Here is a 27,885-nt window from a genome sequence, read left to right as displayed (position 1 = left end):
CTTCGCAACGGTTCACACACTGTCGTCTTCGAAGAACCAATCTTTCCTCTTGGGGGTCATCGGTTTCGAGTAAACGGCATCGTCGCTGTGCCTCGGTTTTACATTGTCGCGTGCGTTGCGCTGCTGACAGCTGCTCAATCCTCTCCTCTCCCACTCTCGTAGCACATCATTAAAAGAGTGCAAGAAGACCCTCTCTATTTATGTAAGAGGGAGAATGGACGTAACGAGAAAACAAACAAAGTGAAAGAGCACCGTGGGAACCATGCCACGGCCTCACAAAACCAGTCCAGTCCAGTCCAAACCACGACTGTCCAAACGAAAGGCATGCACCAGAACAATAAACGCTAGCACATTTAAAGAAACTTTAGATATGATATGTATGTAGCATAGAATGATTTTAGATGCTTGGATGTATCGCACAATAAAATGTGCCCTACACTCTTGCAGCAACTTATAATGGCAAATGTAAAAACAATAGATTTAAGTAGTCCATCCAAATATTCAGCAATCTACAGAGCCTGTCTTGAGAAAGCCCAAAACAGGAGCAAATGGTTTGCTCCGCACGGTTTCCAACTTGGCCAAACAAAATCGAAACTTTTAAAGCCATCTTTTAAAAAGTATTCAAGTTACAGTTATTTGAACTTGAATGCAAAGGTTAAATACAGCTAGATCAGGTAAATTAAGTTACCGTATAGGTATAATACCTGGGGAGCGTCCACCCCACTTTTACTGAAAAAACTGGGTAAATCTGGACATGGGTGCTTGTCCGGTAAAATGGGGTGCTTAACGTATAATATGCAGAACTCCCAAGTTTGGGAAATGTTAATAGTGGGCTCTTGAACAAGGTGGGCTCTTCTGCAGTATCTTACGGCATGTTCCAAATCATTTTTAACTACACCACAAAATCAAGATAACAGCACGGATCCTTTTTACTCAGCCCTGGCTCACGGTAGAGTTTGAGGCAGTGGCAATATGCAGCACTGCTGTCGAAACTAGATGAGTGAGTGTATTTGCCAACATCATTTTCAGAAGTACAGTGCAACCCAATTATAACGATATACTGCTCATAACGATCAGTTAATAGGATTTCTAGACTAGAAACGATAAATTTCTAGTCCAGTTACAACGATAATCGGTAACGATTGCATTTTCGGGTTTTCTCATTATCATTATAATTGCACTGTAGCAGTAACTGAACTAAGTTACAAGTTGCTTTAAAAATGCAACTACTAGGTGCACGGTTACTGAAATACTGACCCCATCCAAAATAGAAATTTTGCTATATTACCCAAGCATCAAGGAGAATGCAGGGTTTGGTGTTTCACGCATCGCACGTGCTGGCCTCAGCAGTACTAAATTTTCTAAAGGAAAATCCTACGACAAGTTGTACCTTGCACGTGCGTTCGTCAACACTTTATTTTGTTTATTTACTTTGAATCGTTTATACGGGGAAGGCGTGCACGTGTGGCGCGTGGAACACCAATCCCTGCATTCTCCTTGATGCTTGGGTAATAAAGCAAATGGTCTATTTGGTTTGGTCACTTTAATGACTATCATCGAGAGAGTGTATGGCACCCATGACATACTAATGACGGCCTTCTGGTGACTGACAGGGGAAAGAGTTGAAGATGCATCCAACAGGAAGCATTCGAGACATTGGCAAATGTGATGCAGTCTGTCAGAGTTTATTATGGACTTGGGTTTAAGGGGGGACACTGCCCAGAAAAAACAATTTCTGCCAAAAAAAAAGTTGATTTTGAAAAATGTCATATTTACATCCACCAACATCTAGAGAGTATTCCCAGAAAGTTTCATATTTCAGAAAGTTTCACGTCCGGGTCACTAGTTTGTCGGCAGTGTTCTAAAAACGCCGGAGGAAAAATGCAGGCGTCCGAACCAGAGCTTTGGCTAGAGTCAACTTCTTTCTCTTTATTTTCCTGGCTCCCAAGCCACGAGCGCTGGCAGAGGCTGGCGCTCGTCATAGCCAGCATTGCGAGCCTAGCGCATCTGTCTGTGTCACTATAATAATAATAATAATAATAATAAATCTTTATTTTGTTTCATCACTGAAACGGGGGACCAAGACAAAAAGCTGCTGCAGCAGCCTGACGGAGGTCCTGGCCCCCTTTACAGCAGGCGATTCCTAAGCAATTTCAAAAACGAACACAATAGCTACATTGAAAGAGAGAACACTGTTTTAAATGTACTGACCATAGATCAAACAAAAACAAGAGAATAAACAAAAATTAATGCATTCATTGTGGTATACAATGGTACAGTGATCCTTGTGCCTTAGCTGTACCTAAGAAAACAACCCTAAAATAATGCTCGTACCTCTGCCAGCGTCATTGCATGAATATCAACACCTTTTAAAAATAATTCATTTAACAAAGTAGTTAATTGGTAATTTAGCGTGTGGTTATAATATAATGTATGTGATGGTGAAATAAACCATTTTTCTTTAGGGCGGAGTTGATATGAGGAAGTGAAAAGGACTAGGTTACATAACTCCTCAAAACCTTTATTTTTAAACTGCGTAGACTTCTTGTACGCCACAAGAAGTCGGGACCTGTAAATATTTGAAATTGGTTTTATATTAAACAATGAAAACAAGTGTTCAGTATGATCATAGTATGAAACATTGGCAATAGCACGCGCAGCTTTCTTTTGTAAAATATGTAGTTTATTTATATTTGTTTTTGTTGTATTTCCCCAAACTAGATGACAATAATTAAGTTGGGAATATACCAAAGCATTGTAAAGTTGGAGCTTAACACAACGAGGTAGCAACGATTTAAACTTGGTTAGCAACCCCACTGTTTTTGACAATTTAGACGAAAGATTATCAACATGTTTATTCCAAGACATACTATTTGTAAACCAAACACCCAAAGTCTTAATAGTGTCGACAAATTCAATTTCTTCATTGTTCAAAATCAGTGGGTTTGGGATCATAACTGTAGCATGTTGACTTTTAAATAAAATGGCTTTGGTTTTTTGCAAATTTAACTTAAGGTGATTATTTTTTGTCCATTTTGCTACATGTTCAAGAACGGTATTACATCTAGTTACTAGAGTACAAATATCTTTATCGGAAAAGAAGATGCTAGTGTCTTCAGCATATATTATGAACTCAACTTTAAGATCACGATTTACATTCACAATATCGTTAATATAAAGAATAAAAAGGAGGGGGCCTAAAATGCTGCCTTGGGGTACACCATTTGTTATTTTTGAAATATCAGATTTAAAGTTAAATATAGACACGAACTGGGTACGATTCCGTACGTAAGATTGTAACAAACTTAATATTTTTCCACGAATGCCATACTATTCTAATTTTGCTATGAGGACATTGTGATTTATCGTGTCGAAGGCCTTAGAGAAATCTAAGTATATACCGATCGTTAATAAGCGATTATCTAGTGCTCTTAATATTATTTCTTTTTGTTTTAGTAATGCTAACTCAGTTGAATAACTTTTACGGAAACCAAATTGAGAATTAGTAATTAAAAGGTATTTCTCAAGATGAGAGACAATTCTATTTGAAACGATTTTTTCGAGTGGCTTAGAAAATACTGGAAGTATGGAAATTGGTCTAAAATTGTTAATATTATTTAAATCACCACCTTTATGCAATACACTAACTTTGGCAATCTGCATTTTGATAGGAAACTCACCGCACTCAAGTGCAAGATTGAATATATAAGTTAGGTATGGTGCTAGGATATCTAGAACATACTTTGCTGGCTTCATTTGCATATTGTATGCATCAATACTTCTACTATTGTTTAGACTCATAAATATATTATAGACTTTGGATACATCAGTAGGAAAAAGAAATATAGAATTAGGCAAGGGTGAAGGCATGCACTGAAGTGCATTATTTACAGTAGTAGTAGAAACAGGAGATGTGGTATGATTTACAAAATAGTTATTAAAAGCATTCACCATATCCATCCCCGATATTATACAACCATCTATGTTAATTTCAACTGGCATAGAAACCTGTGGTTTGTAGTTAAGCAATGTTTTGAGTCTTTGCCACATCACGTCACTTTGACGTATATCATCGATATTAAACATATTAATGTAATAATCTTTCTACGTTCACACTGCATAGTTAATTTTTTATAAATTATTTTCAGTCCACCGATGCTAAAGAAAAGGTAGAGGTTGGAGCACTTTGAACGCATTTTTCTCCATTCCACTTTTTGGCATAAATTTCACTTTAGGAAAACTATTGTTTTGTTATTACATAACTTTTTTTTTTTTTTAAGTTTTTCTGGGGTGAAATTTTAAGGGGAAGATAACTATGAGCTTGTATTTTTTATTTTTGTCATTTCTCATGCTCAAGAACTAAAAGTTTGGACAAAGAATGGAAATCTAAAAAACTGTATTTGTGTTTATGTGGCTTTTTTGTCATGAAAGATGGTATAACATAGAAATATAGCTACATAGTTATCTGCTCTGAACTGTCCTAATGCAATGTAACACATGAAAACGACAAATTTATAAGTGATTTCAAAACAATAAGTTTCCTACGCAGACACGCCCACTTTCGTCTTTGAACGTTTGCAATTTTTTTTGTACTTCACCCAGGTTAACAAAAATTGGCAGAACTGTTCTCAACATCAACAGAAACAAGCCCTGTAAATATAATTTAAATCAGACAAGTGGTTCAAAAATTCACTTTTTTGGGTAGTGTTCCCCCTTAATCAATCTGTTGGCAAACACTCAACTTGAAAGTCCCTTGACATAGAGAATTTTACCGAGTGATTTATTGATGCTTCATATTCATTAAGTGTTTCTTTCGTACCATACTATCAAAACTTGAAAAAGGCCTATACGGTGAAAGACACAATTTTGTCGGCCGGAGAAGCATGAAAGAGATGCTGCCCAATGAAATACAACAGTTTCCCCACAGCAATAGACCATTCTATTGCTGTGGGAATGCAGGGATTAGTGTTCCACGTGCACGTTTCCCCGTATAAAAGATTCCAAGTAAATAACCAAAATAAAGCGTTGACGAACGCGCGTGCAAGATGCCATTTGTTTTAGGTATTTGCTTTAGAAAAGTTACTACTGCTGAGGCCAGCACGTGCGGCGCATGGAACACCAATCCCTGCATTCTCCTTGATGCCTGGGTAATATAGCAATAGGTCTATTAATACGGCAAAAGTTACACTGCTATCTGAGCCCGTATAAGGCCTGGATATCTGAAAGGGTGTATTTCATTACAAGTTAAGAAGTAGGTAGTTACTCATTGATATCATCACCAATTATGGTAACCTCAATACTTTCAACAAGTAATTATGCAGTTCTGCTCCCTAGACATCTATACCTTAAAATAGGGGTTCTCAAACTGGGTTCCGGGGAACACAGGGGTTCCACGAGCTGGCCTCATGGGTTCCGCAAACACCCGAATTGCAACCCCCCCCCCCCCCCCCATGCCGCAGGCTGCGCGGCAGGACCATGTAAAGCGCCTTCATCTCACTTTGTACTGACATCGCGATTGATATGGTGGGGATATATGGGAAGCAACACAAGCAAAATATCCTACAATTGTGCATCTGTTGCTTCTCGGTCGGCAAATATGGAGGGGGGAGGGAGGGTTCCGCGGCAGTCTTTGAGGCTTCCTGGGGTTCCGTGAGACCAAAAAGTTTGAGAACCCCTGCCTTGAAACATTCTTTATTTTCAGGGGAGTTAGCAAAAAAACAGGCAGACATAAATTTGGAAGACTGTCCCATTTTTTTGTTGCCTTACTCAATACTCGGTTCCTCAAGGCAACTGGCATTGAGCTCTATCAACTATCCCCCCATCTGAGCCAATCGGAGCTCGGCGTTCTGACGTCACTGCAACCTTTGCTTGAGGAGCAGACGAACTTGCATTACCAGAAAGCTTGTCCCAACTCTTTCTTCTTCTATTCAAACTCAAAGTTTTGTGATCAGCTCAGCACTCAACACTTGCAAATTAGCAAGGACAATAAACATATACACTCTGTTTCAGCTTAAGTCCAGATGCAGCCGATGCCACAAGTGCGAGCATGTGGCCCTGAAAAGTGCTTGCAGTGCGCGAGCGCGCGTGATTGGCAGGGACGCTGAAAGCCCGGAACTCGTTCTTGTAGCTTGTGCTACGCTCACACTTAAAGTGAAACGGAGTATAGTATCTAGATGTTACTGCTCATGCTAGATTAATTTTCTTCTTTGCGAACGCTCTATTGTCCGAATCACAACAGCAAGCTAGCACTGATCTGCATGCAGGCACTATGCTCGTGTAGAGCCCATTTTGTGGTGCAAACGTGACAAACCTAATGTCGCCTTCAGCAGCCCCTGCTTCGGTTCGATCAGCTGAGAGAAGTTCTCATTGCAAGACGCCTCGCACAGCACGTTCAGCATCTTGCTGATCTGGATCGGCTCCTGCGGTGCCGTGCAAGATGCTATCAGAGAGAGAGCAAAAAAGTGAAAGCCGTTTACAACTCCCTGTAACACCGAATTAGAGCGCAGCTCTTGAGGAGGAGGAGGGAAGGGTACTGAGGGGTGAAGTGACCTGGCGGGGGGGGGTCACGTGACGTTGGGGGTCACGTGACGATGCCGATGATGTCATCAGTGACGTCACTGATGACGTCATCCGTGATGATGACGATGACGATGCAAATGCCGGTGACGTCATCAGTGACGTCACTGATGACGTCGTCAGTGATGATGACGATGACGATGTGGATGCCGGTGAGGTCATCAGTGACGATGACGATGACGATGCGGATGCCGGTGAGGTCATCAATGATGTCACTGATGACGTCATCAGTGACGATGACGATGCGGACTCCGATGACGTCATCAGCGATGATGACGATAACGATGTCGGTGACGTCATCAGTGACGTCACTGATGACGTAATCCGTGATGATGACGATGACGATGCGGATGCTGGTGACGTCATCAGTGACGATGACGATGACGATGCGGATGCCGGTGAGGTCATCAGTGATGTCACTGATGACGTCATCAGTGATGTCACTGATGACGTCATCAGTGATGATGACGATGACGATGCGGATGCCGGTGACGTCACTGATGACGTAATCAGTGATGATGACGATGCGGATGCCGGTGACGTCATCAGTGACGATGACGTCATCGGGGAGGTCACGTGACCTCGGCGGGGGGGTCACGTGACCCTGGGGGGTGGTCACGTGACCTCGGGGGGGGGGGGGGGGGGGGGGGTCACGTGACCCTGGGGGAGGGGTCACGTGACATTTGAATGACCTTGGGATGACCTTGGGGGTCGCGTGACCTTGGGGTGACCTTGGTTACGCCGACGCCGACGGCGACGCCGCTCAAGCCGGGAACGGGCCCCTAAGAGATGCGCTCTAATAAAAAGGGAAACATGCCAGAGAACAGTCGTCCCAGGACCAACATGTGACAATGAGAACAGAGAAGAAAATATTACCTGCAGAAAATGAATGATGATGAGAATGAAGGAAACAAATTGCCAGCTGAGAGGTAGTTTTACACTGCTTCTGTTTCATTTCCTGTTTTCCTCTGCATCAGAGAGATACAGAGGAAAAGAGACACACTCCATCATGGCCTCCGAGATGGCTGGTAGGCAGAGCTCTCCGGCCGGTTCAATCGCTCGGCTGCCCAGCAAAAGGAGCCTGTTTATATACTGCTTCCCTAGCACTCTGCTGCGACACTTGCTGAAACAACACTGCTCGCGTACTCTGTCAAACTGGAGCGAACACGGTGCCCCAAGTGCACGGGTCCCGTTCCGGCAACTGGAGCAACCAATCATGCGAGCAATTTTGCTCAATACCAGTCTCCCCCACCCAACAAGCGCAACAGCCGGAGGAGAGCTTTGAACATGGCAATCTCGAATGCCACCACTCCATCCGCTTATGCTGCCAACTGCACGTTCTCATAGGAAAAAAAGGCTATTTTTCGCTACTAAGTTTTTTTCTACTAAAAAGAAATCTCAAACTTTGCCGTCCTATCTCTTCCTCTAGCCCTACAGTCCGGCAGAGTCTGAGATTCCAGCAATGTACAGTTTATTTTCGTGGTGCAGAAGACTGACTATTTTTTCTCATCTGCTGCCCGGTATTTTGCCGAGTGAGCGAATGATTTCCATACTCGAAAACAGATTGCGACAAAGAAATAACTAACGACGTTCTAGCATCTTCCAACCCCCAGGTGGTCGGCCGGCACAGGACAGTGTTTTTAACTTAGCTACTAAGTCGCTAAATTGAGTGACTTTTTAATTTTCTTAAATGACATCTCTTTCTCTTCAGAGTCTTGGCAATTTTTTCAGGAACTTATTCAACAGCAAGGAAAATCCTCAAAATGATAGCTATTTGTGAAGAGTGGCAAGGAAGGCTCATGAGCTCATACATGAGCTCATGTGCGTAAGGAGACTGGTGCTACAAGTGGCACAGTGCAGTGCTCTGCCAACAAATTCCAAGTGCTTCGTCAGGTTGATTGACTGACAATAAATCTTTATTTTACGAAAGGGTGCGCATCAACTCCCCGCATGCATTGGCGCATTTATCGCTACTTAAATTCCTCACGGAATAAGCTCATCAAAAGGCTTTCTCATGTGCCTAGCATAGCGCGAGACTTCTTGACGCGGTTGTCACATATAATCAAAAAGCGAAGGAAACACAATATTAGAAATGCAGGAAAAGATTACCAGGAAGGTACATCACTATCAGTATCATTTTAGTGACTTTTCACCAAAAATAACAACTTTTAGGGCGCGTTCTGGAAACTTCGTTAAAGAAAAAAAAAAACCTCACCTACTCAATCTTCTTTTTTTTTCAAGGAACGTACAGAAATATTTTTATTTAAACGGGCATTTTGCATTAAAAAGGACAAAAACATTTCCTCGACTTCCAGGCGTCATAATCTTGCTCTAAATCAGGACTCCTGGTCTGAGTCCCACTGACATGCAGATGCCGAAGTTGATGGAATGCTTGCAGGATTCACATAGTTGTCATCACTTCTGTCACTTCACATAAAATGATTGTCCGATTCCTAAAAATCGGAAAGGCTGAAGGATTTGTCGTCAGGTACGCCCGAGCATTAATCCTTTTTAAAAAGAAGGTTTTGTATCTCTTTGAATGCTAAAGCGGACCTCCGTGCCAAAACCATATTGTCTTAGCGTGAACGCTCACGAGCGACTGCTTTTTTCTTCCTCAGCTAAATGAAGCGCTTTCTCTCTGTCAAACAGCAAAACAAACGAGCAAACTACCCAAGGAAAATGGAGCAACAGGGGTGGTTCTGCCACCTGCCTGAGAGCACACTAAACAAGCACCGAAACCGAAACGCGAGTCACACTCGTGGTCGGGCTTTATGGTCCTTAAGGAATGGCACGAGTGACACTAGTTGTTGGTAGGCAAGGGGTTAACAACACTGGCGACGACCGAAAGGCGCATATGTGTCTCAGAATGTCCTCTCACCAGCTTCCCTTCCTCGATGCAGTGGGGCACGGCCACGACGTCCTCAAACTCCCTCTGCAGGAAGGCACATAGGTGGTCCAAGAAGTCGGCATGCACCGCCTGGCCGTCCTTCTTCTGCACCTGTTCCACGGCGACGTCGAGTACCACCCAGCTGCCACGAGCGGAGGGGGACAGTAAGGCGTGTCAGTACCCGAGACCAACGTGGGTGTGGCACCTAGAACGAGTCTCTGACCTGCGTGTTTAGCGGCCTATCCCCCCCATGCATCCAAAGTGGTCCCAAACTGGCAACAAATGACGTAGCAAAAGCGGAAGTGTCGCGATGTCGCGATCCCGTTGGTTGGGTCAAGAACTTCAGGAAACATTCACAAAAGAATGTAAGCACCGCTGTCGTTGCGACATACCAACCCCTGCTGCCGAAACGGGGGGGTCAAGACGGGAGCAGAATGCGGAAAATCGTAAATGCCGACATCGGTGGTCTCGAAAAAAACAAAATGAGAAAGCGAGCGACAAAAAGTGGAGGAAGAAAGCAGACAAAAGGTTGGGCGTGCTCGTTTGCTGCAACGACTTGTAGTTGTTTGAGCCATAGAGTTATTATAATGTACGCTAGAGGTTCAACTGGCGCTAGTGTCTATGCGACTTCCGTGACGCAAATTGAAGCAGACAGCAACCAGTCTACTTTTCCAGTCTTCCTGTGTATTCCTATGGGAAAGCGCGTGTGCATTTTGTCTCTTCGCCAGAAAATAACACGGAACACTTCGGTTATTTGGGTCGTACCGAATAGTATGTACCTTGATTAACACTGTAAAAGTGTAATTGCTTTAGTTAGCGCATTTTTCTTCATCAGTGACCGATGTTTAACTTCGCTACATTTCAGTCTCAAACGGGTGTTCCGCAGCAGGTGTGTAAAAACAAGCGACGATTCGAAGCAAAATTACAAAAGAAAGGAATGTAAAGCGTGTTCAAGGCTCGCCAGCAATCCGGTGACGCTTATATATTGATAATATGCCAGTCCTGTCACTATATAAAAATGACCCCGTCGTGCATGAGCGGATAAAAACATTCAAAACGTAGAGAATAAAGTCCGTGGGCTATAAAAGTTGTCTCTTCGTATTGTTTTCTCTGCCGGGCAGCTTTTATCGGGCACTTGTTCTCAAAGATTTTGAGCGTGCGAGTGATATTTTGAACGTAGAACAAGCAGCTTCGCTCAGAGCAGAAAGAATAAAACGGTACTTACTTATATAAAATAGGAATAGATTATGTCGCCTTCAATAAATTTTGATCGTATATGCACGTGTAGTTACTGATCCGGTGTTACTGCGTAGTTCTTGCCGTCTTTCTTAATTTCCAGATGTTCTTCGTTTGTTTGGCACGTATATCCCCCACGCTGAAAAGCGCCGACGTCGTGTTCGCGCTAACAGTGTCCGACAGTGCACATAAATACACGCACGAAGCTGTTTTAGCACCGTTTTTAATGCGATGAATTTGAAAGAAAAACACCGTAACTGACCAATTATTTCGTCGGCCTGACTGAGAAATGTTCCAAGCTACCTAGTACATACGAATTATTCGGGATATTTGCGCTTATGATCGAGCGCAGAGTGAAAATGCACTCACTTTTTCCCATAGAAATGCATTACCGGAAGTCAATTTTCGACTGGTTGCTGTCTGCTTCAATTTGCGTCAGCACACTAGCGCCACTTGAACCTCTAGCGTACATTATAATAACTCTATGGTTTGAGCCCCTGTCGACTCAATTAATTTTTATATGACGCGTGACGTCGGTGTCTTTTACTAAGTAAATACAAAATGAAGCTAAAAAAACAATACATACAGGCCTTGCAAGTGATGTTTGCCAGCTTCTTTGGGGACACCAAAGTGTCGCCAGTGTGCTGGATCCGTCAGGACCATGACCACCAATGTCCGCATCTATGCTCCACCGTTCCAAAGCGGTCGGAATGCGTGGGAACTTTCTTTCTATACCATTACATTAATCCTGTATAGCAAAACTTCCGTAGGCTGCCAAGCTGGAGAGCGACCCGCATCAGAACGGGCATCCGCCACATCCACCAAGGGTTACTGTGACACCGCCGGGATTGCGGCCAGCGACAATGTGACACTTCTACGACGTGATCAGACAAAAATCAAGGGACCTTTTTCTAAGATTCAGTGAACCCAGCAGTTTGCAGTAAACCCAGCAGTTAGAGGTGCATTCCACACGCCATGACATGGGGACCACCCTTCCCGAGCTCTATTGTCGCTCGCCCTTACCGTGCCTGCCGGGGCAGCTTCCCGAAGATGACTGGCGAGTTCTCGTGCGTCAAAAACATCTCGAGCAAGAACAGGCTGCAATGAAAGAGGCGTCGAAAGGACCGTAAAACAACTTCTTCGCTTGCGACAACTAGCGCTCGCAATAAATGCTTCCTGACGCTCATAAAACATGGACTGGGCCAAAGCTTTTATGTACACGTGGTGATTTTCCAAAACATGTATTTATGAGGTTCACATTCTTTTTCCTTCACAACTACCAACTAGCCCCCCCCCCCCCCCTTGATGGGATTGTTCTGCCCTATAACAAAACAAAAGCAATAAAAATTGTCTTTAGGCGAGAAAAGATCCTTTTAGTCCACTTGTTGAATCGTAAACACGAAGGAAGCATGAACCCCAGAAGCAACAAAACAGAAGATGTCAGTCAATAGCCACTTCAGCCTCCCGAAATTATGCACTACGGACCCAGTGTCGTGCTGGCGAGACGATCGCATGCGAGAGAGAAGGGTAATTCGAAGGACTAATGTCAATGCCAGTGGTCCTTCCACTGTGTTCCTTGTTCTTAAATTTCCCAAACAATGTTTTCAAACAAACAGCACTGTTTTAACAGCTACAACTAAACATTACAAACAAATAAACGGAGGGTTCTGGAGTTACCGGGAAACCGCTACCGGATTTATTCCATGGAACAAAGTCAGCCCCATCTCTATCAACTCCAGTGCGCAACTTTCTAAAAATGTAACCTAGCCTATAAAGCTTTCGTCCTACAAAATATCTGTGGAACAGTGTTCATATTGCCCATCCGAGTTTTAAACTTGAAAGTGTACTTCTTATCACTGGAATATACCTTCGAGAAAAATTCTAGGTCAGCTTGCTACAAACAGCGTCTTAGCTAAGACTGTGTGAAAGAAAGCACTGCCAAAGCTAGCACACGAGCTGAATGGCACGGGAATTGAGTCTCAAGCGTTCTTGTGTGCCTAGCTTGGCAGGTTTTTCTTCACGCAATCTTAGATAAGATGTTGTTCCTAGCAAGTCGGCCCTGTCATGCCAGATTGAGCAAACGTCAACTCTCAACTTACCACGCCTATTCAAATCGAGCAATTTGATAGATGGATTTCAAACCCTTATTTCTACGCGTTCAGTGCCATTTTTAGACACCTGGAGCCGTCTAGGATATCATGAAGGAACTCTCCTTCGAGTTTAGGTTTTGGTTTTCGCTTTTCCACGAGGGTGTATTTCACGAGAACTTAAAAGTTACAGAATCGTGAGCAGTCGCATCAATCATGGCATCCATCATCTGACTCGTGATTCCGGTGCATATGCAATTAACTTCGTGGATGAAAGTGGCAGTAGTAAGTCAAAAGATGACATTCATTCATTGGATTTTAGTTTCGATTGTGGCAGTGGGTCGAACCAGCCGGGATTATTTGCAGGTGCCTATCAGTATGTTTTGTTTTGTGCACCGAGTGCATTTACTACCTCTGTGAGCTGTAGACATACCGGGCATGTTCCAAACACATTATTTTTCATCTGCAGCATGTCAACCTCATAGTCACATGATTTTGTGCCATTAGCAGCAAAACGATTGGAGTTTTCTTGGAAAAGGCGGCCTGGTCCCAACCTTGGCAGAACGCCTCAACACAGAACAAAACACTTCAGTCGGGGCTTTGGTGAATATTTGTACAGTTCTCACGGGGGCTAACTTTTAAAGCAATACCTTTACGAGCGACGCTTTTCAGAAATTTTTACCTCATCCTTTGCTGTTGTCGCTACGAAAAAACCCTTCTCTCCGCTCTTGGTGCGAGGTCTGGGTAGTCAAGATTTCCCCTTGGGCCGTCCCGGCATCCCGCCAGTAATGACGCGACGAAAGGAGAGTCTTCTGTGTTGTCTGCTTGAAAGATTTGTTTTCAAACATGGCTTGCGTTATGAGAAATCCCATTTTAGCAGTATCCAGTTGCTACGTGTAATGTTGGATGGTTTTAGAAACTTCCACCGTGCTTACCCACTTACTTCACAGATCACCAAGCATTGGTGGCAGCCATCAATGGCATCCAAGACGCTAACCACGATGGCTATGAGAATTAACCACGTCGCACGTCTGTCCTCATTTGCGTGACGGCACCATTCCACCCACACTGCGCGACCGTGCTACAGCTATTGCTTTCGTCTCTTTGCACACTGAGGGCGAGAAATATCTTTTTTTTTTTTTGCAGAACAAGGAGTCTTGCACGAGAACTGTTCACACTTGTAGGATTTGTTTCCAGAAAAGTAAAGTACAAAATGCATATTTCTAATGACTCTTAATACTTTGCAAGGCACATCGAACCAAATGAAAACTTCTGCATTGACTACACAAAATTTGACATTGCATTTTTTTAAAGCGCAGCTCTTATGCGCCCGTTTCGGCATTTCGCGGCGTCGCCGACGCAGGAGGAGGAGGAGGGGCATACCTTCCTCTCCTTCTCTAGAGCTGCACTCTAATTTCACATTACAGATTTGTAAAAGTCTAATTTTTTTTGCGCTATATAATAAACAATTTATTTGGCATTTACATTTTTTTTTAAGAAAGTTCTTTTAGCTACATTTTGGTACTATTCTTTGGCACATCTAGTAGCGAAATTTGCGACTAAACTATTTTAACGCAAGGTGCATTTTATCAGGCGATTTCCAAGGAGTTCCGTAATGTTTGGCTGTAACAGCCGGCTGTAGCGGTCGGTTGTAACGAAAAACCATATAAAAAGACTTCGGTCACCCGGCAAAATTTGAACTCACCTCCTTGAGGTTGTGAGCAAAGTGCTTTGCTGACTGAGCTATGTTTATTTCTTCTTTTCTTTGTTACAACTGAGTTATCCAGGTCGGTGGTACGGACCACACAAGAGCGAGCCAATTCGCACGGCACTATTCACGGCCTTCCCAGTCGTGTAGTGCAATCTCACGGCGTGTATTCACGGCCTTCCCAGTCGTGTAGTGCGATCTCACATTCTTAGTCAGCATGATCGAGCTTACATAATATTTTTTACTGAGACCACTCCATAAGAGCCTTTTTCCTGCGGTAAAGGCACAGTTAAGGCTCGTTCACACAATTGTAGCTGCTTACATGCCTTAAAACGTCTTACGACGAGAGAGCACATCTATTGAGCGGATCATTCATTATTTCGGGATATTTCCTATTTCATTATTTTTTTATTGGCTCGAAAAACCTCTGACAATGTTATAAATTACTATTTTTTATAGATAGTATGTATATTTCATTGTTGCAAATACTGCCAAACCTTCGCTCTAGTAAAATTCAGTTCCGGAGTCACCTCATAGATGGCACCACCGTGTTCCCTCGTCACGAGATGTTGCATGAACTCCGTAGAAAGTGAATGCAAGTGCATGAATGGGCCTTTAGGGGCCATGTTACGGCGATCGGGCGTAGGTTACGCCTCACGTGGGGCGAGTCCAGTGGGGGACGAGAGACGGCTCACCTCCATTCGGACTCGACGTCAGCCATCATCCGGGTCAGGCACGTGACCACTTCGGCCGTGCACGGGGACCAGAAGAAAAGCCGCAGCAGCGCCCCCTTGAGGAGGCAGCCGTGCAGCAACATGCTGGCGTACATCCTCAGGGTGGCGTCGTCGCTGGACAGCAGGGCTGGGTAGCTGCAGCCACACGCACGCACGCTTTGTTTTTGTTTGTTGATACTGTTAGCCCAGAGGAGCCGATACAGGATGGAGTTTTAGCACTCAATACCACAGAAAACAAAATATACATATTGGGTCAATGGTTTGGCCAGGTGCGCGAGAATTTAGATACACAACCCGCAATAAGGCCTAAAAAAAATGTTTAACACACAATCTAGCCAAGCACAAACACACTGCTCACAACTTGAAATAAATCGAAAAAAAATAACACACTCAAACATGCAAAAAAAAAAAAAACAGTATTAAGTCTAGCCTGCACTGTATGACGCTATGCAGGCGATCACATTGTTTTCAAATTGGTTTAGAGAATACATTTTCACTATATCACAGGTAAGAAAGTTCCAGTCCTCTATGGCTCGTGGAAAGAATGAATATTTAAATCTGTTTATCCGTGTCATTAAGCATGTGATTTGACCTGGATGGCTGCTTCTGATTGGACGAGATGTTTGTGGCTTTAAGTAGCGTTGGGCGTGAAAACTGCAAAGATTTCGATGCATTGAATAAAAAATTTTGAACCTAGCTATTTTTTGTCTATTTTTAAGATGTGGCAAGTTAAATATCTTTAGCATTTCACTAACAGAGTCTGTTGTTCTGTATTTTGACAATATAACCCTTGCTTCTCTTCTTCGAACCCGTTCAATACTGTCGATTTGGTACTGTCTAAATCAGTCCCATACTACACATGCATACCCCAATATGGGACGTACTGGGGTCAAATAGGCAGTTAATTTAACTTCTCAGGGTGCGAGCTTTAGTTTCTGTTTTCTCTCAGCTGAATAGCAAAGATTGTTTATATGCAGTTTCCAGTTTAGATCTTCAGTTATAGCAAGTCCCAAATATTTGAAGTGACCTCCATGCATCAACAGTGCACCATCAAATGCATAATCAAACAATAATATGTTTTTAGTTTTGTTTTTATCCTTGCAAACACTTTTTTTTTTTAAGTTGATATTCATTTTCCATTGCACATGCCAGGTGCTAATAACTTTTAATGCTGCATTCAATTTGACCTGGTCCCCTTGACTTGAGAGTCTTGGATAAATTAAACAATCGTCGGCAAACAGGTGAACTGTCAGGTTAGTGCCCAGCTTATTTGCAATATCATTTATGTAGCTTAGGAACAAAACGGGACCCAGCACTGATCCCTGAGGGATACCCAATGATACGTATAGAACCGCATGAAAGACCACACAGTGACAAACGAGGCAGCATGATGCGCTGATAAGCTGAAAAAAGAGTAGACGGGTAGCCAGGTGGCGCTGGGACACGCCGGATGTGCCGCAGATGCTACGCTCGCAGAATAAACTCTGCGGCCGTTCTCCGCGCCTTCGCTAATCCCGACGCAACACCGTAAACGACTTCTGTTTCCTGGTGACTTGTAGCTTGGTGCGAATTTTGTGAAGAGAAAGGAGTTGCATGACCGCACAAACACGTCGTCCGCATACGGTCCCGTGGTCGTATGAGGCCATAATAATGTGCATTTGTCGGCGTGTTTAAGAAGTAACCGTTAGCAAAGTAAGTTACAAATCACTCCGAGAATGTAAATAAATTGCAGTTTGAGAAATTTAAATGTTGAAAAGTATGTATGTACTTATCGTCACTAATTAAGGTAACTTAAATATATTTTTAATTATGTGACTTTGCAGCTCTGGATACTGTCTGCAAAGGGTTGCCCACACTGGAGAAACACAGTAGCTTCTCACATTGGCGTGCTCCACAGGAAAGTGAGGTTCCAGACAAGCTCTCGGGCAGCTTCCCAGCTGGCCACCAAGTTGCCGAAGCACTGCAGTCCACACCGCAAGGCCACAGTGGCCTCTGCAATAGAGACGACACTTTAATACGTGCCTCGTAGACGAAGCAAGGGCATAAAATAGCGCTGACAATGGTTTCCTTAATGAGGTGTTAAGGTGAAGCATCCGTAGCGAAGGGATGGAAAAGAAAGCCTCCACACATAGCTCAATTAGCGGGACTGTTAAGCTCAACAACCGATGAGTATGTTTCATATTTAAAACTTTTGTGTCGGAAATTGAAGTTGACAGAATTTGAACGAAAATCTCGTCGTACAAAGACACCCTCGCATGAGTCACATTTTATTCTATCCGTTTGACCAACTAACCAACTTAATTCCTTTGTCGAAGGAACTGTTGTTGAGGGCTGCCTACATTGAAACAAGACAGGGGCATGCCAAGTTTCAGGTAGCATTTGTTCAGTTCTTTGTTAAAAAAGAGCATATCTGGATAAATTAAAGTCATGCCACAGTTTGTTCCAAATGACAACTGAAAAAGCACAAAAACAGCCAAGGATGAAGAGTAAAGGCCCGTTCACACACTTGCAATAGAGTATGACTGAGAGACAAGATCTGTTAAAGTTGCTTAAAATTTCTTAGGACGAGGGAACACACTGGCATTCTGGCGTCATCTATGCGGTGACCCAGGAACTGCATTTCAGAAGAGCGAAGGTTTTGCGGGATTTCCAAGGTCAAATGTGCGTAATACCTATGAGAAAGGCTCATTTATAACGTTGACAAAAGTTTTTCGAGCCAAGAAAGAATCAATAATGCGCGAGAGAAGTAGAAAATATGCCGGACCGCCAAGTTTACACTGCTACCCAATAGATGGCACCAGTGTGTCCTCTCGTTGTAAGAGGTTTTAAGGAACCCAGTTTTAAGAGGTCGCAACAGCGTGAACGGGTCTTGATTGGAGGCAACAAGCACTCATTTCGTCCGCATTTTTCAATTCAACCTTGGCTCTCTCAGTGCTCTTTTAGCTCTAATTCAAAGGCATGAACCAACTCACCGACACCTTAGCACAGTTTGTTTCTGGGAAAAGTACTTGGACGGTTTGACCTTTCTCGCGTCAAATGAGCGTACAGAATTTTCCTCAGCTGGCATATTGCACTGAGCATCGATCAGTTGTTAGAATTTCACCTTTCTAGAAAAGCGCCAATGTATCTTCAAGATCTCCCTTTTAATCTGCACAATGCAACAACTCATTTTTCATCTTAGCTACTGATTGTGCTTCTCTTTCTTGCAGAGGGAATGCGATTGCCACGCACCTTCGTCAGTGGGTTCTTTGGAGCGCTGTTCCATCAGGGCTCTGATCAAGTAGTCCACATTCTGCAGCAGCTTCCTGCGGCTGTCAACAAAAGACCAGGGCACAGGTATCCTCTCATACATTAGCCATTTCTTGTCATTCCACTCTGACGCACATTTGGTTCTTGGTTATTGAGCTACTGGGATCGATCGAGAAAAGGAAACCCAGCTTTTCGGCCTGCACAAAGAAAGTAGACATCGCCGAAAGCTGAAACTACATGAGAGTGTGACGTTACTAGCGGTGGTGTAATGCAGAAGATTGAGCACAAGATGTTACCTCAATCAAAAGATACTTAACAAAAACAATACTTTTTCTACGAGTCGACGTCCACCTAAGCCTAATATTCATTGGACTGAAATTTGAGACTGTGGGCACTTATTTCAGTAAGGAGCTCATCAGCAAGAAAGAAAACAATACTGTCTTTGTTACTGACAAGTTTTGACTGAAATAAATGGTACAGGAGCCTGCAATCTGAAATTTCAGTTTGATGAATATTAATTAGCCTTAGGAGCACATCAGTTGATAGAAAAATTGTGTATTATTTTTTTTTTTTATGATTTAGGTCAGGTCATGTGTTCAAACTCTCACATTTTCTCATCACTGAGAAAATGCATTCTCATGGATTTTCATCTTTTTGGCATAGTTTATTTCTGTGGGCCGAGAAACCGGGTTTCAACTTCTCGATCGATCGCGGTAATTGGTTGATCTAATAATAAGACGTCTGGAGATGCTGCACATGAAGCGCCTCTCGATTTTCTCCTTGTGCAGAGCACACCTCGCAGGTGGCCCGGAGGGCATCCGGCCGTACCCTGCAGCTGCTTTCCATAATCGCCACCATCAGCCTTTGGTAGGAAATAAACGGGTAATTAGACCTTCCACATTCCTTTCCGGCCAGAACTGCTCAGTCAAACAGAACTAGAATTAAAAAGTGCCGTATCAGCAGCGCACGACAGCACATGGAAACGGAGTCATTGAAAACCTCTGTTCAAGTGGAAGGGGTCATTTCAGAGAAACATCTAAGCCGAACACAATCTGCTGCAACCTAACACGCCGTTTGGAAAGCCGAAAAGCGTCCAGCCAAATGCAATGCATTCAGTAGAGCACGCAACCGCAACACGCTCTCTCCTTGCTCGTTTCTATACTTTCCAATTATGTTTTAACACAAATATGCGTCTCCAGGTTCCATAAAGACGATCAAGGTCTCTCCAGTCAGCGAAATATTTGCACATCCTTGGCCTAGGTGGCGCCGCATTTTGCGGTTGTGCATTTACATAGTTGGTGTGAAAATGCTCAAAACAATCCAATTAGAAACTAGCAAAGATCCATAGAGCAGTGCATTCACAACAAGAATGTCTGTCGGTTACATAACCATAAAGCTGCAGTCAAACTACTCATAGATCATACAAAAGACATGATGACAGAATTATCTGTAGACGACACAAGCATGTCTGCTTCATACATACACGTATGCTTCAAACGTGTTCTGAGACAGCTTTTGTACGACTGATATGACAGGACCATCATACAGGGACGAAACATGCCCGAGACCGTGTCTGCAAACCGTCTTTTGTACGATGTGTTAGCGGTGTGACAGCGATCTTAAGGTGCGATTGGCAGGAGTTAGCCCCCCCCCCCCCCCCCCCCCTTTTAAATGTAAGCTGAACCTAGATACAGGCTAACACGGCCACGCTACAAAAGCGAATTTCTAGGGGATCCAAAAGGGGATGGGCTCAAAATAGTGGGAGTTTTAAAGAAAAAGTTGACTCATTTGTCTGACGGCTGTTGAAGAGCAGCTCCCCTTGTTCTACCCACACTGAAATACCTAAGGGCGGTTTCGGAGTTTGCGGGGTCTCCGGCGAAGGCATTCCGCAGGAAACGGAAGAGCTCGGCCGACAGCCGGCACACAGCGGCAGTCAGCGGTTCCGCGACGAGCCTCTCGGAGATGGCCTGCACCGACACCCACGTTTCCTCCGCCACCAGCTCACTGCAAAGAGGAACCAAAGCAAGAATGCAACAATCAATCAATACTATTTATTAGAGTCTATGGATATCAGAAGTTGTTGAAAGACCACCTGGGCCCAAAGTCAATTTGGAATGTCTGGGCCAATTTTAATGAAATAAAATAAGAACAATGCTGAGGCAATTGAGACCACACTGATGGTGGATGCTCGACATTGTACATCTTCTCAGGGAATAGCTGCCTCTTTGTAAAAGTTGAGACGAGCACAAACCAGGATTGTGTCAACTGGAAGGCAACGCTAAATCATGGGGCTTTGATATAACCAGCTGTTTTGCTAAATTGCACTATAGAACTGGCAGTGGTAGCAGTATTTTACTTAAATACAAGCAGATATTGACTTTAAAATTAGCACAAAACTTTTGCACTTTGCCACTCCAGCTTTTGAAAGATAAAACTTGAAGTAGATCGAGCCTACCAAAGTTACCCAGAAATTTTATTTCTCATTCGAAACGACTAGAACATTTTAAAGATCCTAAAGGAGATTCGCAAGCGTCAAGAGCCTTTAAAGTCTCGCAGTACGACAGCTTCCAGGATAAATGAAGATGGTAGTGTGAAGAACCAACCACATTTTTTAGAAGCAATCTCTCTCTCAAGCAGTATAAATTGCACAACGCTTTTCATATAGGTTGGGCACAAAGGAGCCCATGCTACTGCAAGAGCCAGAAATGCAGGCATCCAACTTATTTAGCTTAATACCAGTGCACAGAGTAAGCATTAACGAGCATGCAGGTTTGTATCAGCCAGATTTTTATTAAAAGCCTCACAAAGCTAGCCTGCCTATCCAAAGGCTCGCTTTTATAAGGTTTTAAGATACATTGTTTCAACTGACACTGCCATGGCATGTGGCAATCTCTTCCCCAACAAAATATTGCTTTGTGGACTTACAACAGATTCTACCTTCTTATAACTTCATGAAGTTCAGTGATTTACATTGGGAGCTTAAGTCACTGCAAAAGGGTTTACAAACCCGTATTCCCTCCTGCTGCCATGTTAACGTAAAGAGAAGCAACAAAATAAAGATTTAAAAAACTTCCATTTATTGATAAAAAAAGCACCAAAAGGACGTATCAAGGTTTCTTGTTTATTGGCAACACATATCTGAGGGATATAAAAAAATAACATTTCGTATGGTACAAAAGTTGTCACTCCATCAAAACTCCACACCACAGACAAACATAAACTGGCAGTGTCAGAGTAGACAGAACTGGAATTCTGGCAGATTTAAAACTCCAATCCTGCATTCCTTTCATCAAACCATGTGACCCAATACTGTGAAAACATGAGCAACTAGCAAAGGCACATGACAGGCCCGCTGCTCGGCCTGTAAAAACCTCCCCATCGTCTTCTCCGCACTGCCCCTCATAATAATGGTGGCAGGATGTTAAAGGAACATCCAATGGAGCAAATCAATTCTGAGCATGCACATTTGGGGACGAGCCTCCTCTCACACAATCATATCGATGAGCAGATAAGAATGGGCGAGGACTGTCATCACCTTAAAAGGCAGGCATCATTTTTAAAAACAAGTTTGAGCCATAAAGTGTTCTGAAGCACGCTAAGCGAGGCAGTCAGGAGCAAGTGTTGTGATGTGAAGGCAAGAGTTGATGCACACAAACAGTAAACAAGATGTTGTCAGCCAAGAAAAACACTGCAAAGATAAATAATGGCCAGTTGGACACCTTGAAACAAACTCAAAATGGTAAAGTTAAATTAGCATCTAAACGCTCAAATGCGTGCAAGAACTTGGAACGCTTGAAATGAGGTCCATTAAATGTGAAACCTTCCAAACTTTTTTTTTCTTTTTCGAAAAGCAATGCTTCTCTGTCAGTTATTTAAAGAGTAACGTGAAACCAGCACTCTGAGAGAACTCTTATTAAAAAATGTCGCTGAAAATAGACCTCTCACATTGAGCATAAAATGTGACACACAACAAGAACACTTCCTGAAGTAGCACTCACACGAATACAAAGAAAAATAAATCTAAGCAAACAAAAAAGACAGTTCAAAGCATCGCATAAATTAGTGGCAAAACAGATCAGTCTTCAAGTAAAGCATAAAGCAGCTCATAAATATGAAAGCATAAAAAAAAAAAGCGACTATGCTCACTCACCACACAAGCGCGAGAGGGGGGGAGGAAAAAAGGGGGGACTAAGCGAAGTGGCCTCCAAAATCCCTCCGCACGGCAGTGTCCGTTGCCCGCACACTTCTTGCACTTGGCCCTGCGGCAGTAAGGCCCCGAGAGGCTTCGAAGGCACCAGTTCGACAATGCCCCGCACGAAAAGAGATCAAAAGTGGTGGTGAGTCACCCGTCATACGTCCTTGGCACTTCTAACACAAGCGCGTGGCCGCCGGCCAAACAGTCACCAGTTCTTCCAGATGTAGAAAATGGCAGCGGCACAGACGGCGACGCCTGCAGCGGTCACAACAAGACTAGGCAGGTAGCTGGTGAGCACCACCTCCCAGCCACCCCTCTGAAGCACCCAGTCGCAGACGTTGTCCCTGAGGAAGGCCCAGACCCAGAGGACTACCTGCGTACGCAGGCAGGCGCCCAGGGACGTGCGCAGGGCCCTGAGGATCAGGTCGCTGCAGAAGAAGAAGAAAGTGACCAGGCGCTCCCTGCTGAAGCCATCGTGGAACAGCTCCAGCATCAGGCTGTTCAAGTTCTCCCCGGTCAGGGTCGACAGGTCCAAGGCGTCCGCCTCCTGGCGCACCCGGCTGCGCTCGGGGCTGTACGAGAAGCGCTCCGCCAGGTCCCGCAGCTCCCGGCCCACGCGGCGGTATACGGGGTGTGCGAGAAGCACCTCCTCGCGGCTGGGGGGTGCCTGGGCTGCCTCGGCCCCCTCCAGGGTTTGCGAGTACACCATGTCCCCCAAGGCCTCGGGGTGCTCCATGCCCTCCTGCGCCACTTGGTAGTCAATGAAGGTGCTCAGCAGCACGCGCCCCTCTTCTTGGGTCTCTTCGCGGGTCGGGGTCGGCAGCAGCAGCGGAATGCTCAGGTGCGTCTGAAGCGGCAGCAGGTTGGGCCGGGGCTGTTGCGGCGCTCCTGCGCTACCTGCCAGGAGGGCAATGACATCCTGAGACTGCTATGCGCGGTGCCAACGCTGCTCATGGCTAAAGCACTGTGCCGAGGCCTCTCAAGCCATTGGCACCGCCATTTTGTACGCAAATTCGCGAGTGCGAACAAGACAGGAAGGCAAAACAGAAAAAGCCCAAGCTGGTATCAGGATGTCTAGCAAATTATTATTTTGAAATTCCCAGACTTTCCCAGGTTTTCCCTGACAATTTAAGGTGAAATTCTATGACCACTGTAGAGGTGGTTAAATATATAAGACGATTACAACACAAGGCATTGGCATTCAGCACTATGAGCATAATTTTGCTCGCTCCTTAATCCACCTTTTATCTTCCAAAATATTCAGGTTCGTCCAGTCTAGTTTAAACGAGCACTTTCTTGCCGGCAACATTGTCAGTGAAGAGGCCACTTTCGGAAACACAATGAAAACACGACGCTCAACCACACACATCAATAATCGAACGGCATCATGGCGCCTAGCCGCCAGATGCACACTTTCGAAGAGTTTCGGCTAAATGCTTGGATTGGATTGGGGTCTGCGGCTTTCCCATTTGTAACTAAACCTAGTAGCTCTAACTGGATCAAGCCTGCTGTTACACTGTAAATCCAATCCAATCCAAGGCTTGGACAGGATTTGTCGGATGTTCTCTTTGCATCCGGTAGCACACTCCAAATCAGGGGAACAGAGCCCGCGCTCCGCTCTAAGCAGAATTTATTGCATAGTTTTCTGCCCCCAAGTCTTTGCTCAGGGCACTCAATGGCGTTTCCGGCTCAATTTCCCTGACTGGGCTCGCTCTTTGACAATATCCCTGACAATTCCTTGATTTTTCCCGGTAATTAAAATTTCCCTGACAATTCCCGGTCGCTAGACACCCTGGGATATCGAGAAATTGAAAAGAAAGCCCCGCGGTAATAGCCAACGTTTTGCCAAGACAAAGCTTTCTCAGGGTCATCTCTCAGGGGCACGTTGGTCGCCACACCCTGAAATATGCTGACAAACAACTAGAACAAACAAGAGCAATCAAGCAAAGGTTAAGCCAACATACGTAAACCCATGAAATGCAAACATGCAGCGAAACAAAGGATGCGATGTGGATGCAAGGATCCAGTCAGTGCACATATTTCCTGAAAGGGATGACCCCTCCGGAGCGAAGCCTGTCTCTCGAAGAAACAATAGGGTGCAAGTTATTGCTCGATTTAAAGGGAATATATGCCTAGGCCCAGAAGCACTACAAGTCAAGTTGTCCCGATGCGACCCTTGAACAGCCATTCCCAATTCACAAGGTAAGCAAAATGACGGGGGCCCATGCTCTGAAACAATCAAGCAACACTCAGAATGCCAAAATGGCAACAAGTTTGGTGATCATCAGAACAGAGACCGTTAACAGGAACACATGCATACTTTCCCACATGTAAGAATATAACGACAATTTTCTGTGGCCATTCTGAATAAAAGTATACTAGCTGTCACCAAAATTCATTTGCGCAAACGCAAAAAAAAAAGAAAAAAAAAAGAAGACGTGGTTAGTGCGAGGTAAAATAAAAACATACAAAATACACTGCGAATAAGCAGAGAATCGACTAAGACAAAACAAGCACCATGAAAATGTGTGATAGTGCAAAGTAAAAAAAGAAAAAAAGTAGAGGTAAATATTTGCTAAAACCGACGAGTGAATTAAAAATCGGCTGATCTCAATTTCTCTACGATCAATAAATTGCGCACAAACCTCACTCAACTATCGCTTGCAATCCTCCGAAAACAATGCGATACCGGAAAAGCGACAGTAATCGCTGATGGCAACGCGCCGCTTCCGAGAAACACCTGTCGATTGTTAATCAACACACGCCATTACTGAAGATGCGGTAGAACATGTTGCATCATGTCCGCGAAATCACCGTCTACCCCCTCCCCCCTCCTCCTCCCACCCCCCACCCGCAAACTTGTAAACGCCAGGCGCCCAGGGGGCATGGACCCCAAAATAAACTGACTCAGAACGTGACTAACTGTACTAGGAGGTCTCCGCCGAAACTTACTACCGCGGGGCACCAGGGCGTTGAAATGGGGGTTGCTAGAAGGCGGGGGGACAATGGTGGAAGGGAGAAAGATCGCCGTACAACCGTACAATCACCCACAGGTGAAATGGGGGAAAGCTCAGCCATGCACGTGCAAGAAAAGTTCTCGGTGCGAGCATCCAAGACACTTGCAGTGCCCCAACAACGCATATTGCGCATGCGACAACAAAACAAAGTTGCGGTGACACTGTGCACCCTTTGGGCAAATGATACGTACCGCTGGCGGCCGCTGCGTCTCCGGACGCTTGGACTTCGACGATCTTTCGCGCCATGTTGCCTTTCGGGATGAACGGAGAGAAACGCGCTAACGGATCATAGACGCGAACGTGCCGCGGCGAGACGAACGAAGACAACCGACGCGCGGCGACGATACGAGCAGCACTGGCGGTGGTCCGATCGGCCGCCAAGGTGGTGTATGAGTCATGTCCAGACTTGCACCCGCCAAATCCGAAAAAGCGCGACAAAGCCGCCGATTTGCGCTTAGGGCCAAAGCACCAACCTGTTCTGTCCCAAAGCTACGCCTCGCATGTAGACGTGCAACCTTCTTAGGGGCAGGTAACTAAACTTGTTGGGCACGATAAGCGCATTTTCCAACACCTGTAAGGCTGAACTGTCAAAACTTTCACTCATGTCAAATGTCACTAACAAATTTCCAAAAAACAACAAACCATGCGCTGCGCGACTGCGATACGGCTCGTCTGGGCTTGGCCTTGGCCAGCTTGAGGCTTTTTTTCACCACTGCGCGACAGCGCCGCAGCGGCGATGCGGCTGCGGCTAGAGCACTATATAGCTCCTTCGGAGCAGAGTAGCGCAATCTAGAACGCCGTCTCTCGGCGACTAGCGGCGAACGCCCGGAGGTTCCAACTGCGGTCAGAAATGCATGGAGAACGTGAGAAAATCGTTGTTTCTTCAGTTTTGTGGGGATGTACGGAATGGCAATCATTTTTGACATAATAATGAAACATTTTAGAATAATTTGCGATAAGTTTTGTGCCATGCAAGGACGTAACTTTTTTTTAAAAATTGCCTGAGCGGCATCATGCAGCAGACGACACGGCGACGTCACACCATTCACGTGACCCGCTCCGGCCAACCCGAAAAGCCCATCTCCGCTGCGAGCAAAAATCGTCTGCTTCAAACGCCATTGCCCTGAAAATTGCCTTCTCAAAATTTGCACACGCATCCGATATTATTAAAACTTTGATAAAGTGTTTAGCGCCTTACTAACTTCACGACAGGCTAGTTTTGAAAAGTGTGAACTCGCCGTTATTTTTTTAATCAGCCGTGTTATGTCGATCTCCATGTATTCTCCCATAGGGCGGGCCGCCTCTTGGAACCCTGAGTACCACGTGACTCGCGCCTAGCTGCTCTGTCGGCCATGTTGTCGGCGAAACACGGGGTTCAAAGGATTGCGCTACTCTGCTCCGTAGGAGCTATATAGTGCTCTAGCTGCGGCGATCGGGCGATGGGGAGCATGGGGAGGTTCCATGGATGGACAACTATTAACGACTGTAATCGTAATAGCGGACGGTAGCTTGCGCCACCTAGCCTAAAAAACAAACAAAAATGTCGAGGCCAGTGCATTTCTGTAACTATCATCATGCTGTGGGGATGATTGCCAGGAAGAGCTAGGGGGTTCGCGCCCCCTGCCTCCTCCATCTGGCAAGGGATTCGCCAATTTTCCTCTGGTCGAATGTTGTTGGTGTCACCAGTGTCACTCCAACACCAGACCCACTAGGAGACAGGGTTGAGGTTGGGCCGGAGCCACGCGAGAGGGAGTTCCAATTTTCCTCTGAGGTTAAAAGTACAGGGGAAGCTCCTCCCACCTCAGCAGAGTGAACGCTATGGAGGTCACCTCCTCTCCAGCACTCACTGTGCTATAGTGAAAACAAGTGGGAGGTGCTTATCCTGAACTTTTAACCTGCAAATGCCCGTTCACACACTCGCGACTCCTTAGAACCGAGTGCCTTGAAACCACTTAAAAACTCTTACTACGAGAGGACACGGTGGCACCACCTATCGGGTAGCAGTGGAACACTTGGCGGTCCCCGTACAGATATTTTTTATTTCTTTCGTGCATCTTACTTCCTTGGCTTGAAAAACTTGTCAATGTTAGAAACACACATTTCTCATTAGTACGCACATTTGACATCGCAAATATCGCCAAATTTTCGATCTAGAGAAATGCAGTTCCAGGGTTACCGCATAGATGGCGCCAGTGT

At 44.7% G+C, this 27,885-nt stretch overlaps 2 protein-coding genes across 2 annotated transcripts in view; both read right to left on the bottom strand.

Annotated features, from left to right (window-relative positions):
• The window catches only part of LOC8040903 (ataxin-10), a 30,188-nt gene extending 3,797 nt beyond the window's left edge, over positions 1 to 26,391 (bottom strand). The window contains exons 1-8 of the mRNA XM_029991506.3: positions 26,163 to 26,391; positions 20,320 to 20,481; positions 18,460 to 18,539; positions 17,109 to 17,220; positions 15,190 to 15,363; positions 11,723 to 11,797; positions 9,455 to 9,605; positions 6,311 to 6,419 (exon numbers count right to left, since the gene is read on the bottom strand). Coding sequence (XP_029847366.3) covers positions 6,311 to 6,419; positions 9,455 to 9,605; positions 11,723 to 11,797; positions 15,190 to 15,363; positions 17,109 to 17,220; positions 18,460 to 18,539; positions 20,320 to 20,481; positions 26,163 to 26,293 — 994 coding nt within the window. The 5' untranslated portion in view covers positions 26,294 to 26,391. The remainder of the gene's footprint in view (positions 1 to 6,310; positions 6,420 to 9,454; positions 9,606 to 11,722; positions 11,798 to 15,189; positions 15,364 to 17,108; positions 17,221 to 18,459; positions 18,540 to 20,319; positions 20,482 to 26,162) is intronic.
• On the bottom strand, positions 21,532 to 26,169 carry LOC115329826 (bcl-2-like protein 1). The gene is made up of 2 exons (XM_029991508.4): positions 25,881 to 26,169; positions 21,532 to 23,569 (listed from the first exon to the last, which is right to left on the bottom strand). The coding sequence occupies exons 1-2, from the start codon at positions 25,933 to 25,935 to the stop codon at positions 22,878 to 22,880; spliced, it is 747 nt and encodes a 248-aa protein (XP_029847368.2). The 5' UTR covers positions 25,936 to 26,169; the 3' UTR covers positions 21,532 to 22,877.
• Positions 26,392 to 27,885: the final 1,494 nt, after the last annotated feature.

The sequence above is a fragment of the Ixodes scapularis genome, unplaced genomic scaffold, assembly GCF_016920785.2.
Source record: "Ixodes scapularis isolate PalLabHiFi unplaced genomic scaffold, ASM1692078v2 PGA_scaffold2__306_contigs__length_199485367, whole genome shotgun sequence".
NCBI classification, from domain to species: Eukaryota; Metazoa; Arthropoda; class Arachnida; order Ixodida; family Ixodidae; genus Ixodes; species Ixodes scapularis.
This window is presented reverse-complemented; position numbering and strand designations above follow the sequence as displayed.